Source organism: Phalacrocorax carbo, chromosome 24 (genome assembly GCF_963921805.1).
Source record: "Phalacrocorax carbo chromosome 24, bPhaCar2.1, whole genome shotgun sequence".
Classification (NCBI taxonomy): Eukaryota; Metazoa; Chordata; class Aves; order Suliformes; family Phalacrocoracidae; genus Phalacrocorax; species Phalacrocorax carbo.
Window position 1 is genome coordinate 3,029,566 of NC_087536.1, and position 16,875 is coordinate 3,046,440.

The window sequence follows — 16,875 nt, forward strand, 5'->3', positions numbered from 1 at the left end:
TATCACAGTCTCGCTGCGGGCCTGTGCCGTGGTGGGGGGACCCCGGCCCCAGATGCGGGGGGGTGCCCTGGAGAACGGGCCGGAGGGGCTCAGCTTTGGGGACCGCCCCCGGGCCTTGTTCGCTGCGGAACCAAAGCGCGACGGCGTCGGTTTCTGGGGGGAGTGCGGGGCGACAGAGCCGGAAGTGCCGTCGCCAGGGGCCGGCCGGCCGGAAGTGGGGGCGCGGAGGGGCGGCCATGGGCCGCAGCCGCTCCAGGTCGCCGCCGCGGCGCGGTGAGGAGGGGGGGGGCGACACCGGGAGGGGGCGGGTGGGAGGAAGGACACTGGGGGAACTGGCCCCGGGGGGATAGGCCTGCGCCGAGGGGACCCGGGGGGAGAATGCGGGCCTTTTGGGGGGGAGGGGGCGTGAGAAGGCCTCGCGTCTTCACTCGAGAGGGCAGGGGCTCGCTTCCTCCGCCTCCTCTTCCTCCTCCTCTTCCTCAGCTTTTCGGGGATCAATCACCCGACAGGTTGGTCACCCCACTCCCGGGAGAAGGGCTTTTCCTGCCGCTCTTCCGAACTGTGCGGGTGCCGGTGGGGATCTCTGAGCCCAGCCGCGGAGGGGGCGGGGGCTGTTGCGGGGTCTCTGCTTGGGAGGTGTCCTTTTTTTGGGGGTTTTCTTTGAAAAGCGGAGAGAGATGCGGGGAAGTGGAAGCTTGGGCCCCTCAGGACAAGAAGGACCTTGAGGTGCTGAAGCGTGTCCAGAGAAAGGCAAGGAAGCTGGGGCAGGGTCTGGAGCACAAGTGTGCTGGGGGGCGGCTGAGGGAGCTGGGGGGGTTTAGCCTGGAGAAGGGGGGGCTGAGGGGAGCCCTTCTCGCTTTCTGCAGCTGCCTGAGAGGGGCTGGAGTGAGGGGGGGGGTTGGTCTCTTCTTCCAAGGTACTAGTGATAGGATGAGAGGAAATGGCCTCAAGCTGTGCCAAGGGAGGTTTAAGTTGGATATTAGGAAAAATGTCTTCCCTGCCAGAGTAGTCAGTGATTGGCACAGGCTGCCCAGGGAGGTGGGGGAGTCACCATCCCTGGGGGTGTTCAAAAGCCATGTAGACATGGCACTTGGGGACATTGTTTAGGAGTCCTGGGGGTGTTGGGTTGGGCGTTGGACTTGATGATCTCAGAGGTCTTTTCCAGCCTTAATGATTCTGTGATTCTATGACTCTAAGCTAAACCAAACACTGCCTTTCTCCGAGCAGAGCGCAGGCGTTCACGGTCCACCTCACGGGAGAGGGAGAGGAGGCGAAGAGAGCGGTCCCGGGACAGGGACAGGAGGAGGAGCCGTTCTCGTTCCCCGCACAGGAGAAGGTCCAGGTGAGGGGCAGAAATGCCAGCACCGGGGTGGGGCCAGAGAGCCCAAGTGAGGTGCAGGTGGGGCAGCACAGGGACAGTGGGACGCTGTAAAACCATCTGTGGTAACGGCACAGCCTGGAAGCTGCCAACCCACCTGCGTTTGCAGGTCGCCGAGACGGCACCGATCCAGCTCCTCCTCCCCGCCGCGGCTGAAGGAAAGGCGGGATGAAGAGAAGAAGGAGGTAAAAGACTCCAAAAGCAAAGAGCGTCAAATCACAGGTGAGTGGGTGGATTTTCCGTGTTAAATATGTCCTAAGTTCCCCACATGGGCTGGGACCAGCCCTGGGGACGCTCTGGTGCTTATTTAAAATGTTTTCGGTGAACGCCGCCAGCTGCGTTTGTCAAACTCTCTTATTTTGTTGCCTCGGCAGAGGAAGATTTGCAGGGCAAGACGGAAGAGGAGATTGAGATGATGAAAATGATGGGCTTCGCCTCTTTTGACACAACAAAAGTGAGTGTGGATCGGTGTGGTGGAGCCTGCAGCCGCCTCTGATGGGCTCGGCAGTGTCCCCGTGCCCTCTTCGGAGATAATATGCTGAGTTTTGGGACCTTTATTCTATATGTCTTTTCAGGGGAAGAAGGTGGACGGTGCCGCAAATGCATACGCCATCAACGTGTCACAGAAGAGGAAATACAGGTTTGTGGCCAGCCTTTTTTTCTGATAGAAAGAGAATTGTTTTGATGGGGTAATGCAGCGCAGGGGAAACTCTGCAGCCGTATGTCAAAGCCGCTGTCTCTCGCCGCACAATGCCGGCGATCCAGCTTCTCAGGCCTTCGGAAAAAAGCAAAGTTTACAGTTTTTTGTGTTAGAGTGGGGTGAGAGGCCTCTGGTTCCTCCTGGAAACGGGGAAAGGCCAGAGATGAGGAGTGAAAGGAGGGTGTTGCATGCTTTTTTTTGCCTGTTTCTTACCCAAATGAAGCCCGGTGCCTGTTTTAGCCAGATGGCCCTGGTGAGCGCTGGGGTGCCCAAACAGTCCAACCTATGCGAGGTGCCCCCTCGGCGGGAGTTTTCTTGCCCTCCTTTGTACAAATCCTTGGGGAATTTGATTCCCTGTGGCCACCGGGCACAGTTACGGGCCACCCCCTGGTGTTTTTACACAGATTTCTTCAGAGCTGGGAGCCCCAGTGGGGTTTTGTTCCTGGTGCCGACTCTGGTTCCTTCCCTCTGGCTGCAGGCAGTACATGAACAGAAAAGGAGGATTCAACAGACCACTGGATTTCATCGCTTGACGCTGGGCTTGCTCGGGGGAGAACCACCCGCTGAGAAGGACTTTGCTCCCCGGCACAGGCCGCTCGGAGACCAGATTTTGGAGGAATTTGGGTTATTCCCGTCAAATCCCGCCGCGCTCACCCTGCCTAGCAGCTGGAGAGGCCACGAGCCACCCTTCCCTGGCATCTTTGAGTTGTTTTTTACGACAACCCCCACTGGGATTTAGTTGTGTTTTTCCTGTTGTTTTTTGTCATCACACCGCGTCCCCTGTGACAATAAAACCCCTGATATATTTTTTCCTTTTATTTTTATAACTGGGGAATGAAACGGGTGAGGAGGCTGCTGGAAACCTGTGGCCGCTTGTTCACCCGAGCTGCCGCGGGAACTTTACCCGTGTCCCAAAAACCTATAAATTTATACAAATAAATTAAAATCTGCGTGTGTGGCTGTGGCCGCCTTCTTTTGGCAGAAAGCCACTTTTTTTTTGTAGAAACTCCCTTTTGTTTTGTTTTTGACAGCCCCACTGGGCTTTTTCTGACAGCACCGTGTTCTGCTCGCTTCCTCCCTTATGGCTTTTGCTAATTAACACCTTTTGCTAATTAATGCCTGGCTCACACCGAGGGGGTTGGGGAGAGGCTGAGGGAAGCCCTGGGGTCAAAATAGAGGTGCTGGGGGATGGGGGGGTGGTTCTTATCCTCCCCAGTTACAGCTTTGGGGGGCTGGGAGGGGCCTCCCCACTTCCCGCCGTGTTCTGGAGGGGTATGGGGGTGCTGTGCTGGGGGACTCCCAGGCTGGGGGGGGCGCCTGGCCCTGCCCGGAGTGCGGGAGCAATTGAGGGGACCCCGGGGCGGGGGTCCCTGTAACTCAGCCTCGCCCCACCTGGAGCCCTTGCCCCGCCCCCTCCCTGCTTTCTCGCTCCGCCATTGGCTGTCCGAGCGGGAAGTGTGACAAAACGTGTCGCCAAATGGAGTGAGGCGGTTGGGCGGGAGGGGGCGGGTTAACGGCGGGAGGGCGTGGAGCTCTGGCCCAATGACGGCGGGGCGGGGCGGGGCCTCGGGCACGGCCCCCTCACGCCCTCCCTTCCCGTGCGGGCGCTGGGCGGGGACTCCCTCACCTTTTCTCCAATGGGTAACGCGGCGGGGGGGGCGTCGCCCAATGAGCGGCGGCGGAAGGCGGGGCGACGCGGGGCCTGGCGGAAGGGCCGGGTGAGGCGGACAGACGGTGCCGCCGCCCCCCCGCAACCCCCCCGCCGCCGCCGCCGCTCCCGGACCGGCCCGGACCGGACCGGCCCTTCTAGCGCGGAGCGATGGCGGCCTGCGGCAGCCTCAGCATCCAGATGCTGCTGGAGGCGGCAGAGTACCTGGAGCGGCGGGAGCGAGGTACCCTGTTCCCCCCCACCCCGGCACACCGGGCCCGGTTCCCCCCCTAGCCGGGCCCGGCGGTGACCGGCCGCCCGCCCTTGTCTCTCCGCAGAGGCCGAGCACGGTTACGCCTCGCTGCTGCCCAGCGGTAAGGACGGGGAGGGCCTGCGGCGCCGCGCCAAGGCCCGGCGGAGCGGTGGAAGCAGCAGGTAACGGCCGGTACCGGGCGGCGGGGGTGGGGGGGGCCGGGCTGCCCCGAGAGCTGGGAACGGACGGACGGACGGACGGACACCCCTGAGACCTGGCGGGGCTGGGTCTGTCGGGGTTCTGCCTGACAGGGCTGGGGGAAGGCTCCTGTCGTCCGGGCCCGTAAGGTCCTGCTGCCACGGGGCGTGTGGCAGGGCTGGGGGGGACCCTGCTGCCACGGGGGGTGCCGGGATCCGGTGGGATCCTGCTGTCATGGGGGGCTGGTAGGGCTGGGGGGGACCCTGCTGCCACGGGGGGTGCCGAGATCCGGTGGGATCCTGCTGTCATGGGGGGCTGGTAGGGCTGGGGGGGACCCTGCTGTCATGGGGTGCTGGGATCCAGTGGGATTCTGGCCTCACAGGGGGCTGGTAGAGCTGGGGGGGACCCTGCTGTCACAGGGGGTGCCAGGATCCAGTGGGATCCTGCCCTCATGGGGGGCTGGCAGGGCTGGGAGGGGACCCTGCTGTTGTGGGGTGTTGGGATCTGGTGGGATCCTGCCCTCACAGGGTGCTAGCAGGACCCTGCTGTTGTGGGATGCCAGTGGGATCCTGCCCTCACAGCAGGTTGGCACAGCTGGGGTGACCCTCCTGTCCGTGGGGTGCTGGGATCTGGTGTGATTATGCTCTCACGGGGGGCTGGCAGGGCTGGGGGGACACTGCTGTCGTGGGGTGCTAGGATCTGGTAGGATCCTGCCATCATGTGTTGACCCCATCAGGGGACCCTCCTGTCACAAGGTGCTTGGGCTCTGCCACAATCCTGCCATCCCAGCCCCACGGTGCTCCGGCACCATGCTGCCATCCCTTTCCCCTCAACACCTCGATGAGAGAGGCCTGTCAGCACCCCTCTGCTCCCCCAAATTCGGATCGACACGTGCCCGCTGTGCTGGGACGACGTCTCTCCGGAGCATCTCGGTGAGACGTGAGGGGCAAAAAAACCTCCCATCTTGGGCAAACTTGGGTCCAAAACATGCAATCGTCTGACGTGGCGGATGGGTTTGCTGAAGGGAATGTGGAAGTTGGGCTTTTGATTTCAGGCTCGCTTGCGTCGAAGCTCAGGAAGTGAAACCGTCCTCAGTCCGTGAGGATTCTTCGTAAAGCAAGCGAGATTTTTCTAACGTGCTTATGGCCAAGTGCAGGGTTTTGTTCGACGCCAAAATTAAATCACCTAGTACTGCTTTCCTTTGAAAAAAGGAAGCTCCTTGACTATCCTCCCCGAAATCCACCCAGAGCCTCGATCCAGGTTATTCCTCACCGATGTTAAATAGGCGGCCCATTCTCAGGAATACTAAAATGCCTTTTGTCCGAGTTGAAGTCGGATCCAGGCAGCCGCATTGTTTTGCAGGAGCGAGTCCCACCAGCCTGGGTATTTTGTTGTTTTTTTTTTTTTCAGGGAGTATTTAATTATGCCTCCCAGGCCTGTGGATTAATTGCTTCACGCTCCCATGTCTTGTTTTATTTGCTCACTCTCCTGTTTTATACAACAGACACTGCTGCCTTGTAGCTGGCGCTTGTGTCACGATGCAAACCGGAGCCACTGTGTGGACTTCTTTCTTCCCAGCGCCCGTTGTGGTTTATTCGGTCGCTTTAATAAAGTTAAAATCACTTGGGGCGTCGTCGAGGTGAAATTATCGCTGACTTTCGGGAGGGCTGGCTCCGGAATGCCGCCTCTGTGCCAGGACACGCACATCCAGCCCCTCGAAACAGCTACGAGGGAAACTTTGTCGGGCGGAGCGAAGCCTGAGCAGGTTCATCCCGACACGTCACCGGCAGACGATTGCTTCCTTTCTCGCCAGCCTATTTTAGGCTGTTTGCCCAGGGAGGAGCAACGTGGCGATGTCACCAGATATGTCACGTTTTCGTGGTTGGGAGCAAACTTGTCTGCGTGATGCAGCGACAGCTGACCTTTGATAGCTGCTGTAACAACAAATACTGCCCGGAACGCCCCATGAGTTTTGTTCGTACCCTGAACCCTGCTGTCTCCCCGAGCCAGGGCGTTCCCGTCTCCCTCCCGCACAGGCGTTTCGGGGCCGTCGGTCTCCCGCTGAGGGAGCAGAAGGCAGGTGAGGTCTCTCAGTCTCATCTCAAGCAGGCTCCAAGTGAATTCATGCGTGTTTGTTGCGCCTGCACACGCTCCAAATTTCGTTTTCGGAAGATTTGGAGCTTTTTCTTCACTTAAGGTGAATCAGAACAGCCCAGCAAAGGTCTGTGTTGTATTAAAAAGAGGCTGGGTAGCTGCAGCGCATCCCATTACCTTCTTTTGTTATGGTCTGCAGGAGAAAAGACCACATTTTGAAGTCAATGCTGGCGATCAGCTCAAGTGTTGGGGCTGATGGGTGAGGTTTTGGTTAGTGGGAGGCGCAATCAATGACTCTGTGGGCATGAAGGCGCCCAGAAAGGTGTCTGGGGGCACACAGCGAGGGGGTCTGCCTGCCCCGGGGTGAAGCTGCAGTCCCCTCTGGTCCCCTGTCCCCTTTTTTGTTATCCAAAATTAAAATCCATCAACTAAGGAACCTTTGTCTAAATATTAGTAGTTGTGGATGCAAACAAAAAAAACCCCCATCCTAGGAAGGATTCTGAGGCAAAGCTGCAGAACAGGGAATGAATCTGTTATTAGTAAAAGTGTAGTGGTGATGGGAGCCTTCGTCTGTCAGTAGCGATGCTCAAAAAGCGCTTGGCTTATTTACAGCCAAGGCTCGCTGCAGTTCATCACCTTGTGTGAGGTTTGCAAGCGCTGCGGCAAAGGGCTCGGTGTAAAACACAGCAAAAAGTTTAATGGAGAGATCTGATGGGAGCCGAAGAGCCAAGTGCTTCCTGGCTGTTTGCAGGTGCTCTGCTCGGGAGAACTTCTCGTTCCCTTGCATGTCGGGATAGTGCCCGTCCATTTGAGTGAGACGTGTCTCAACTGGAATCGAATGGTTTTGGACTCTCTGCAATTGCCTGTGAGCAGGACGCTGGTCTTTAGGGGTGGATTCCTTCAACCAGCGCCACCGGAAAGCAAACAAAAGGAGATGGGCTAAGATGGATCTTGTTAGAAAGCCGGGAGGGCTGTGGTGACTTCCCGAGCGGTGGCGATCCATCGCAAAGTGAAGGAGGCCCTGGTGAGCGCCTTCGACCGGTGCATCGGTGTTATCCCGTGTTACATCCTTCGGCTCCAGTGCCTGGAGGAAACCAGCGCTCCCAGAGCCAATGGGGGCTTCCAAATAGGCGTCCTTATCCAAACAGCCTGTGGGTTTTTCATGTCTTTAGGTTTTCAGGCACATAACGACATTTTTTCCTAGAGTAGGTCACCTCTCAAGCTTTTAAGGAGAGGCAGGAAATCGGCTCTTCCCTAAGTGTTGGTCCTGGTGTCACGGGCAACCTGGCCTTGTGTAGCCGTCCTGGGTTTTGATGGAGAGAAAATAAGTAGCAGCTTGCGTTTTCTGCCTTTTCTTAGCTTCATCGAAATTAGGAGCTGCAGGGGACTTTGTAAATGGACGTAATGCCCACCTGGGTTTCAACATCACGTTTGGCATCTCTCGTAAGGAGGTGCTAACCCATTGCTGGACCTGGGGAATCTTTTCTTTGCACGTCGCCTCCCTGGCAGCTCGCCCCGGTTTTGCAGGGAGACGACTGGCTGAGCAGTGGAGACAGGCATGAACGTCAGGCGCCATCAAGACTTTGGGGGCTCCCGGTCGCCGTCTTGCATGGCCGTCGTGTTCTGAGCTGGTTTGGGGCTCCCGGCGCGAGACGCGACCGCTCAGACGCTGCGCAGCCTTCGAAACGCACCGTGCTTTCCCCAAGGGTGGCACCGAGCACCCGACCCAGCCCAGAGCCGTCAGCCCCCGACTCGTCGCTTTAGGTGCCAAGAACTGCAGATGCTCCTCTTGCTTTCTCTGCCCTTCTTGTGCAAAAAGGCTTTTAAAAAAATAAAGCGCTCCAGGGCGCCTGCGCTGTCTGAAAACCCGCTTAGAAGGGTTTCGATAGAGGCCCGATAGAGGCTCGGTTGCAGGTTTGCGTTGAGATGGAGCAACTTCCCTGCTCAGAGATCAGCCCTTCTGCCCTGAGCGTGCGGTGAGCCTCAGGGCTGGTGCTTCCCCTTCTCCACGACGAGCCCAGAGAGCGTTCGCTTTTGGATGGTGTACCCTCTCTTGCATCATGGCACCGATACGGCTGCTTGATCCCAGCTCTAAAATTGACCCTGTCCACATTAAAATCCAATCTTACAGTTTTTGTGGCCCTTTTATCACCATTTATCTGGCAATTTCTCCGTTACACCAGGCCGTCTGTGTCCCTTGGGCCGTCTTTGCTGTCCCCACAGTACCGAGTGGCTCTGAAAGCCCCCAAGGTTTGAAATTTTCTGGGGAGCGTTTACTAAGGCCCACATGTTAATCCTAATTGCGGCGTACCTGGTCAGACGGAGGAGTTAATAACTTGTTCTTTCTTTTTCAGGTCAACACACAACGAGATGGAGAAGAACAGGTGAGTGTGGGAGGCTTGTTAGGAGCTGGGTTTGGGTGAATCGCTGCTTTTCCCAGGGGCTGGGAGCCGGGGTCAGGAAGCCGAGGCGGCATTGAGATGGGGAGCGGGAGAGAAGGGATGGGACGGCTGGATAAAGCGGCCACCAGGGAGGTTCCTGATGTCACCCAAGGTGAGTGCTTGGACTTGAAGCATTCCCTGCCTTGGCTGCCAGGGCAGCTGTGCAATAAGGAGGTGGGAATGATATTTCTCTCTTCTGCCAGCTCCCGTTTTGCTGGAGAAACCTTTCATCCCACCTCTGAGCTTGCTAGGGGGAAGGGTTTCCAGCCCTCTTCCAATTCCTGGGGGCAATCCTGTGCCGGTGGGATGGCTGTCATCCTCTGCTCGCCCGCAGTCGGGCTGCAGGTACACGGTCAGAGCTGTGCACGAAAATAACTGTGATTATTTTTGACAGACCGGTGCAGGCTTTGTCGTCCAGCTGAAAGATGGCTGTGTGTCCTTGATAGGCAGCTTTTTTCCTCAGCATGGCTTGGACGTGGCTCAGATCCTGCCGTGTCCTGCTGCCAGCGCAGGACTGGCATGAACCCAGTCGGTTTGTATCTTACGAGGCAGAACTGCCCACATCCCAATTGACATGGGTTAGGAAAGGCCAGGGATGCTTATTCCCTGTTCAAAAAGACAGAGAAAACCAGCATTTGATTACTTCAGCTCACCTTGCATCCCCCTCGCCTTGTTCAGACCAGAGGCATGTCGAAATCCTGTTGGTAACATTGCACAAGCGGGTGCAGTAAATGCTCTGCCTTTTCCGCCCCTTCGAAGAGGCCGGAGAAATGAGCTTCTCTCTGGACAGGGCTTACGTGCCCCTTCTCCCTTTGCTCCTCCTTAGAGATACCTTAATCCCATCCTGTGGTGGTCGAGCCGGTGAATCTAGGCCTCGACCCAAGTTTGCTGGCTTCCTCCCACCCAGCACGAGGAGCCGCTCGGCTCGATACGGGCAGGGAGGGCGATGGGAAGATGGATATCTCAGGGAGCGTAAGGACAGGCACAATGAAACGAGCCCCTGGGCTTGGAACGTCCTTTGCCCGGGAAATGAATCCTTTGAGGGTTTTTCTTTTTTTTCTTTTATTATTACCAGTGGGATTTCTGGGGGTTTTTAAGCGTGGCAGCAGTTTCAGCTGGGTGAAGCGTGGCAGAAATGCTCTTTTATATACGCTGCACCTCTAACTTTGAAGCGGAAACCCCAGTTTTGACTCCGGCGTTGGCGTTGTGTAATCCAGAAACTTGTTTGGCGCTGGCCGAGCGGGGCGGGTTGCTGCTGCGCTCCCCTCTGCGTAACTTCTGCTAGGCAGGGCGGGCTGGCTTCTTCCATTCGGTGTTTTTCTGGTGCGAACGGCCAGCGTGACAAGGGGACCTTTTTTTTTTTAGCAGAGGTAGCCGAAGATCCTATTTTGTGGCCGCAGCCCTTGCAGAGTGCGACTGGGCTAGCTCCTTGTCCGTAGATCTCGCGGGTAAATCACCTGTGAGGCAGCACGGCACGGTCGGACAGGTCTGCACAGCTCCGGGCGGCTCTTCCTGCCCCTGCTCAGGAAAACAATCTTTGCAAAGCCTCATCTTGGAGCCTGTCAGTGTTTGGGATTTACCTGAACAGTAAAGACCACGTGTTTTGTTTGCATTGTAATTCAGGAGGTGCCCTGTGTAGGCAAATGCCTGTTTACTCCTGGTGTGCCCAAAACAAGATAGGCAGGTACTTGCAAAATCCCAATTTGCAGCCGCCTGTGTTGATCGGGTATTTCAAAGGCGGGTGTTGCAACCGATGCCCAAGAATGTGACCTAAATCTTGAGGTTACGGTGCTGAACACGAGCGAAGCCGGCCCATATCGGGAGCATCTCGGTTATCCGTGGGTAAAAGGACTTCCCCGAGGAGCCAGGGTTTCCCTTGGCAGTGGTGTGCAAGCAGTAAAGCATTAGCCTACATACTAATGCAGACAAAATCCGGGTGTCGTACGGGGAGGGAGGGATTCCTGAGCCGGGGTGGCTGAGGAGCGTGATACTGCTCGGGGCCGGCATCTTCTCAGGGACCTGGTTTTGTTTTGACCGGAGCTGCCTGTGCCAAGGTGATGGATCCAAAATTGACCTATTCCTACCTAAAAACAGGGGAAGGAAGTGCTCCCAAGGGTTTACAGCTACATGGCATCAGCCTGGGCGGGTTCAGCTGTCAGCGGAGCAAAGCAGTGACCGAACAACATCCCTGTAGTGAAGCTTTCTGGGAGGAGGAAGCCCGAAAGCAGATACCCTCGCCCAAGAAGTTGAGGTTTTTGGCAGGTGGGGTTGGCTGAAGCCAGAGTCAGGTTTTTCGGAGAGGTCCTTTTGGCTGCCTGCAGTTTTTGCCCAGCGCACGGAAGCTGCTGCAGCTTGGGAAGGTGTCTGGTTCGGCTTAGCTTCCAACCGCCCTGATTAATCGTGGTCGCAGGGATGAAATGCCATTTGGGAAGCGGGTACCTGAACGCTCAGCGTGTTGTGTCATCTTCTTACAGGCGTGCCCATCTGCGGTTGTGTTTGGAGAAGCTGAAAGGGCTGGTACCGCTCGGACCCGAAGCCGGCAGACACACCACCCTGAGTTTACTAACGAAAGCTAAATTGCACATCAAGGTGAGCGTGGGCTCGTTCGGTACTGCAATAAACTGGGCTCCGTCCTTGTCGGGGTGGTTCCGAGCTCGGCTTTGCGAGCGGCGCCGCTGTACAGGGCACAGGGGTTTCAGGGCATCCGGACCCTCGAGCGGGACGAAGGTATCAGCCAGGTCAGGATGTTGCTTTGGAAATACTGCGGGAGGTTGATGCTGTTGCAGGTCAGTATTGTCCTTCTCGCAGTCGGCACAGTGAGTCTGTGCGATTCTCCTTATCAGCGGGCTCAGAGAGGGCAGCCACGTAGCTTTACGTGCCACCTACACCGCAGCGAAGGCCTTAGGGGTGAGGCTGGCTGCAGGATTGGAGGACAGCTGCTTTTTTCCTTTCCTTTTAGAGTATTTCGTACTTTGCTCTCTGTCCTTTAGACTTTGACTTGACAGGGCTCTCCTTGCTGGGTGTATTTACAGCTCTGTGAGCTGAGAGATAACCAGGGGAGCACTGGCATCAGGCTGCGCTCGATAACTTCCTAGTTATCAAAGACTGAAACTATATAAATAGGATGGGCCTGGCTCCAGTGTAGCTGCCCACATAAACTGCTTGGAGGGGGAAGTGTGCCTTCTCTGGCGGCCTCGGGGCAGGTCCAGACCTCTCCATCCCTGGGCCAGAGGCTGCACCCCGCTTCGACATCTGTCGGCTTGCAGGAGGAGGAAAGTTGCATCTGTGTGCGCTCAACATCCTGAGCGTGGGCTGCCGTGTTGAAGCCGGGGAGCCCCTCGGTGGTTGGCGGTGGTCGTGTTTAGGTGGCTCAGGTAGTGAAAGCAATGTTTCAGGCGCGGCCGGAGGCTGGGGAGCTCACGGTGCCTCCTTCTTTGTCCTCTGCAGAAGCTTGAAGACTACGACAGGAAAGCCGTACACCAAATAGAACAGCTGCAGCGGGAGCAGCGGCACCTGAAAAGGCAGCTGGAGAAGCTGGGGATAGAGAGGATAAGGATGGACAGTATTGGATCCACTGTGTCTTCGGAGCGCTCGGACTCGGATAGAGGTGAGACCCTACGCTCGGGGTGGAGCAGGGCCGGCTGGCGAGAGCTCTGGCCGGCTGTGTTGTAACGGTAACTCTTCCCCTTGCAGAAGAGATAGACGTGGACGTGGAGAGCACGGATGACCTTCCTGCGGACCTCGACTGGAGCAGCAGCAGCCCGAGCGACTCGGACGAAAGAGGGAGCCTGCAGAGCGTCTGTAGCGATGAGGGCTATTCCAGCTCCAGCGTGAAGAGGTTGAAGTCGCAGAGCAATCGCAAGCCTTCTCTCAGTCTATAAGAAGCAACTCCCGTAGCCGTTTCACCCGTTGCTCTTTCCCCTTTGGATCTCGTTAGGTAGCACACTGGACCGTCCCGCCATTCTCTTGCACATAAAAAAAGATCTTAACGTACCCCTGACTGAAATGAAGTTGAGCTTTGCCCAAGTCCCAAAACACCGCCAGGGCTGCGGGTGGCAAGCTGCTCCCCGGAGCGCACCTCTGCTCGCACGTGCTGGCTTCTCTTCCCGGCCAAAACTCCTCTCTGCGAGACCGTACATTCCAGCCACATTTTGAAGCGCCCGAGAATATCGCAGCAGGAACAGCAACCTCGAAAGCCTGTCCCTGGGTGTTTTTGGCTTGCTGTCGCTGCCCGGTATTCCGGATCTACTCCACATCTGCCCAGCGACATCGCATACCTGATAATCAGCAGCAGGGCCCAAATGTAGAGCTTTTGGGTATGGATTTGAAGGCAGAGCCGGCCTCTTGCGTAGTTTAGATCCGGGAGAGAGCGGAGGCAAGTCGGCGATCGGCACGCAGAGTATTTCGGCTACGTCGTGTCTTGGACAGGCAGAGGGATCGTACCGCCGGCCGCTGGCGCAGTAGTCGGAGGGCTCGTCTCCGCTGACTCTAAATATTCAGGGTGGCAGCATAGCCATATACACCCCAGCCCAGCCCTGCTGCCTTCCCAGAGCTGGAGCCTTACTCGCATGGGGAACACGGCTCGGGGGGGCTGCGGGGCTCGGCAGCCATCGTCCCCCCTCTCGCAGAGCCTTGGGTCGGACGCCTTCGGTCTGGGAAGTTTTCTGTCCTACCTAAAACCAAACGGTCCCTGTCCCCGTCCCGTGTGATGTCCCACCTCCTGCGTCGCGACTGCACATCGCTGTTCTAGGCGAGGGCTCCTGGAATTTTTTTTCATGCTTCTTGTCTCTGGGACAAATTTTTTCTACCTCGGAGAGATGAACAAAGATTATCTCCATCCCTTTAGCACAAAAAAAACAAAGATGATGCCTCATTTGTTTTACAGAAGCGATGCCCGGCCCCATTCAAATCCATCGCGCGACAGTTTAGCAATAACCCGACAGAGAGGGGCAGCAGGGCAGCCTCCGGCCGTCGGCGCCCAAGGGGACCCCACGGACCTTAACCGGCGCATCCGAAGCACTTAGCCGGCCGGAGGGGATCTTTCTGAGCACTCAAAGGGGCTCGCGAAGGATTTTGGTTGCCGCCTTAGGGAGACAAACCCGAAGATGCCAAGAAAGGGCCAGAGCCCTTCCCACCGCCCCGGCGGCGGGGGCGTCCCGACCTGAGAGCACACGGAAATGTACAGAAAACACGCGAGCTATAAATAGTATTTATTCATTTTTCTATGTACTGGAGACAACATTCTTACGACTTTCTGCTTTTATAGATGTTCGGGAAACTTTGATATGTAGAGGTCTGCTAACGGAGACGTTTCTTTTCCCCTTGAGCTGGTTGAAGGTCTTTTCCGCCGCCTCGGCAAACCTCTCGCTGGATCCCCATCGGCGCCCGGCGCCCGGCGAGGAGCCGCTTCGCTCTCCAAGGGCTTTTCTTAGCGGTGGGAGACAAAACCGGGCATCCCCCGGCACTCGCAGTCCGTACAAATCCCCTTCGAGAAATGCAGTTTCCAAAACGCCGAAAGTCACCGAGACGCTCCGCAAAGTGCGAGTGAACGGACAATACAAAACTCAATTTGGGTTTTTTTTGTTTGTTTTTTAACATCCTGAAGCTATTTTTGGCTCATTTGAAATCTTGGAGAAGCAAGAGGATGGGAGACAGGGCTAGCGGATTGCTGAAATCTCTGGAGTCTCAGCTCTTTTTGCGCATGCTAGGTTTTGAAAGTGAGAAAATCAAAGCCACGAGGCGTTTTTAATTTTTTTTTTTTAAAGCAGATGGAATTTTTCCGACGTCTGGCAGATTTGCACTGACCTGCAGCTTGGGTGCCCTCAGCATCGGTACGGCCAAGTCCCAGCAGCCCCCCTTCGGCACACTCAAAACCTCTATGCTTTCAAAAAGAGAGGGGAAAAAAAGAAAGAAGTGCAAAAAGATGAAAAGCACGGGGGAAAAGAAAGTGGAATATCAGCACTCCGAGGCCAGTAGGCGTTTGCCGAGAGCCCTCCCTCACCCCCTTCCAGAAACCGCCTTGGGAATCCCAACGGAGCCACGGCTCTTGCTACCCTTGAGCGGGGAAGGGCGGCGCCCGGCGTCGGGAAAGCGCCATCGGAGTTCAGCGGGAGGTGGGAAACATTTGGTTTTTGGTTGTCGTTTAGCTAGACCGAGTCGTAAGGTTTTGACTCGACGTAAATTAGTATTTTTTTTTTTTCAGTGTTGTGCCTTTTTGAGTTCCTTCTGTTGGTGAAACGCAGCGTGGGGGTTGCTTCTTCCCCCTCCCCCCTCCTTTTTTCTTTCTGTCCCAAACTAATAATTATCAGACCTTTGCACTGTTGGGATGTGCTCCTCTCCAGCCTGAGGGCGAAGAGAAACGGGAACCCTCCAAAACGATGCACTAACCTGGAACGAGGCTGGAAATCCGGCGGTTGATTCCTGGCGAGTGGCCGGGACCGTTCTCCGGCGGCTTTCGGTTTCTCCGGGTCCCCCCACCCCCTCGTCGGCCGAGGCGCCCGGCGGCTGTGCCAGCCTTTTCCTGGAATTCACTGATCCACCAGCATTCCCAAGAAATAAGCTGCAGGAAGGACATTTTTGTAGATTGTGATTTTAAAAAAAAAAAAAAAAAGGGGGCGGGAGGAGCCGCTCGCGCACCCCGCGTTTACAACGGATCGTTGCACAGACAGGCGTGAGTTGAAAACACGCTTTTTTTGGGTTGGGTTTTTTCTTTATTTCTTTCTCCTCGCAGAAGGCGGATCCCGAACCGCCATCCCGGGTGGTGAGAGGTGGGACCCACGTCCAGGCGGAGAACGGGGCTCTATCCGAACCCCTCCGGAGCCGGTCGCCGCCCCGGCGCTTTGCTCCCTGACTCGTCCCCCGCCCGCGTAGCAATAGGTTCGGGCATCGCCTGCCTTTGTAGCAGGTTTCAGGTCTGGACGCTGCGCCCCGTTTTGCGGGAGGAAAGCTGGTGTAGCCGAGCTCCCCGCTTGCTCCCCGGGAAGCGTCACGTCCTCGTTCTGCCATGGCACCAGCCGAAACCCACGAGGTTTGTTTCATCCTTTTAATTTACCCGGCGTAGCGGCGCGCGAGCCATCCGAAACATCCGAGCCAGAACCGTCTGGGCGTTGGGTTGGCTTTTCTTTTTTGACACATTTAATTTGCGCTTTTCCATTAGTTTTTGGGGTTTTTTTACCTCTCTTATTTCTTCTTTTTGCTTCCCAAGAAGCGAAACCACTCCGGCATCAGCTTTATTTTGGGCAGTTGAGAGCCGGGGAGCGGCAGATGGGAGAATATAAATTCTGTTTCCAGCTGTTCGGTTCCTGCTGTAAATACCACGTTGTCATTCTGAATCCTGTGTCAAGACCATCTAATGGTGCTTTTTATTACAGGTAGCACATGCATTTTTAGAAACTACGTGTTTTAGATGATCTTTGCTGTGTATGTGGATACTTCTGTATTGTTCAACTGTTAGAAAATAAATTATTTCATTATGAAAGAGAAGCGTGTGCCGGCTGCCGCCTCGGGAAGCGAGCAGGAGGCGCCTGGGACGTCACCCGGGTGGGAGATGGCAGCGGGGGGGGTTCCGGACCCCTCGGGACGGCAGAGCCCAGCGGTGCAGGCGCCTCATTGGCATCGCTTTTATTTGAGGCGGTGCCTGTCTCCATCCCCCCTTACCCATCCCGCTGCCTGAGCCCCGTCTTCAGCACCCAGCCGGGTAGAGCTTCGACCCCGGGAAGGGTCTGGGGTCCCCTGGCCTCCCCATAGGGGGGTTTTCCCCACAGCTGAGGGTCCTGGGGTAGGCTGAGCTCTGGTTTGGGGTGCTGGTGCCCCTGGGCAGGCGGCAGGCCCCCTCCTGTCGCCGGCATCCCGCATTCCCTGTCCTGCACCCCACACCCATCATCCCGCAGTCTCCATCCCGTGTCCGCCATCCTCCACCCCGCAGCCCTCATCCTGTCCTAGGGAGGAGCCCCCCCATTGCCGTGCCCTGGGGCGTCAGGGTGGGGGGGTTCCCACTGCTGGGACACGGCTTTCCCAGTTTGGCAATGGGCCACCCGTGGGGATGGATGAGGGGACAGTGAGCAACCCCCTCGAGGTTGCCTCCTGGGAGCTCTTGAATGCCTTGAGGGTGCCTCCTGGGAGTTACTGGGGGCTACTGCGTCCTTACTGGGAGCGAGCTGCTGC

At 56.9% G+C, this 16,875-nt stretch overlaps 2 protein-coding genes across 2 annotated transcripts; both read left to right on the plus strand.

Moving 5' to 3' along the window:
* The first annotated feature begins 148 nt into the window (after positions 1–148).
* SNRNP27 (small nuclear ribonucleoprotein U4/U6.U5 subunit 27) lies at positions 149–2,886 on the plus strand. Its single transcript, XM_064472643.1, has 6 exons — positions 149–273; positions 1,228–1,342; positions 1,488–1,600; positions 1,753–1,832; positions 1,954–2,018; positions 2,557–2,886. The coding sequence occupies exons 1-6, from the start codon at positions 237–239 to the stop codon at positions 2,609–2,611; spliced, it is 465 nt and encodes a 154-aa protein (XP_064328713.1). The 5' UTR covers positions 149–236; the 3' UTR covers positions 2,612–2,886.
* An 885-nt stretch (positions 2,887–3,771) lies between these two features.
* On the plus strand, positions 3,772–16,191 carry MXD1 (MAX dimerization protein 1). The gene is made up of 6 exons (XM_064472811.1): positions 3,772–3,970; positions 4,065–4,161; positions 8,626–8,655; positions 11,187–11,301; positions 12,160–12,319; positions 12,406–16,191. The coding sequence occupies exons 1-6, from the start codon at positions 3,898–3,900 to the stop codon at positions 12,591–12,593; spliced, it is 663 nt and encodes a 220-aa protein (XP_064328881.1). The 5' UTR covers positions 3,772–3,897; the 3' UTR covers positions 12,594–16,191.
* Positions 16,192–16,875: the final 684 nt, after the last annotated feature.

Bases quoted from the DNA above. Each gene is read 5' to 3' on its own strand.
- SNRNP27 (XM_064472643.1), top strand. From the start codon at position 237: ATGGGCCGCAGCCGCTCCAGGTCGCCGCCGCGGCGCG. The intron at 274-1,227 runs GTGAGGAGGGGG...TTCTCCGAGCAG, and splicing joins CAGGTCGCCGCCGCGGCGCG to AGCGCAGGCGTTCACGGTCC. The intron at 1,343-1,487 runs GTGAGGGGCAGA...CTGCGTTTGCAG, and splicing joins CCGCACAGGAGAAGGTCCAG to GTCGCCGAGACGGCACCGAT.
- MXD1 (XM_064472811.1), top strand. From the start codon at position 3,898: ATGGCGGCCTGCGGCAGCCTCAGCATCCAGATGCTGCTGGAGGCGGCA. The intron at 3,971-4,064 runs GTACCCTGTTCC...GTCTCTCCGCAG, and splicing joins CCTGGAGCGGCGGGAGCGAG to AGGCCGAGCACGGTTACGCC. The intron at 8,656-11,186 runs GTGAGTGTGGGA...ATCTTCTTACAG, and splicing joins AACGAGATGGAGAAGAACAG to GCGTGCCCATCTGCGGTTGT.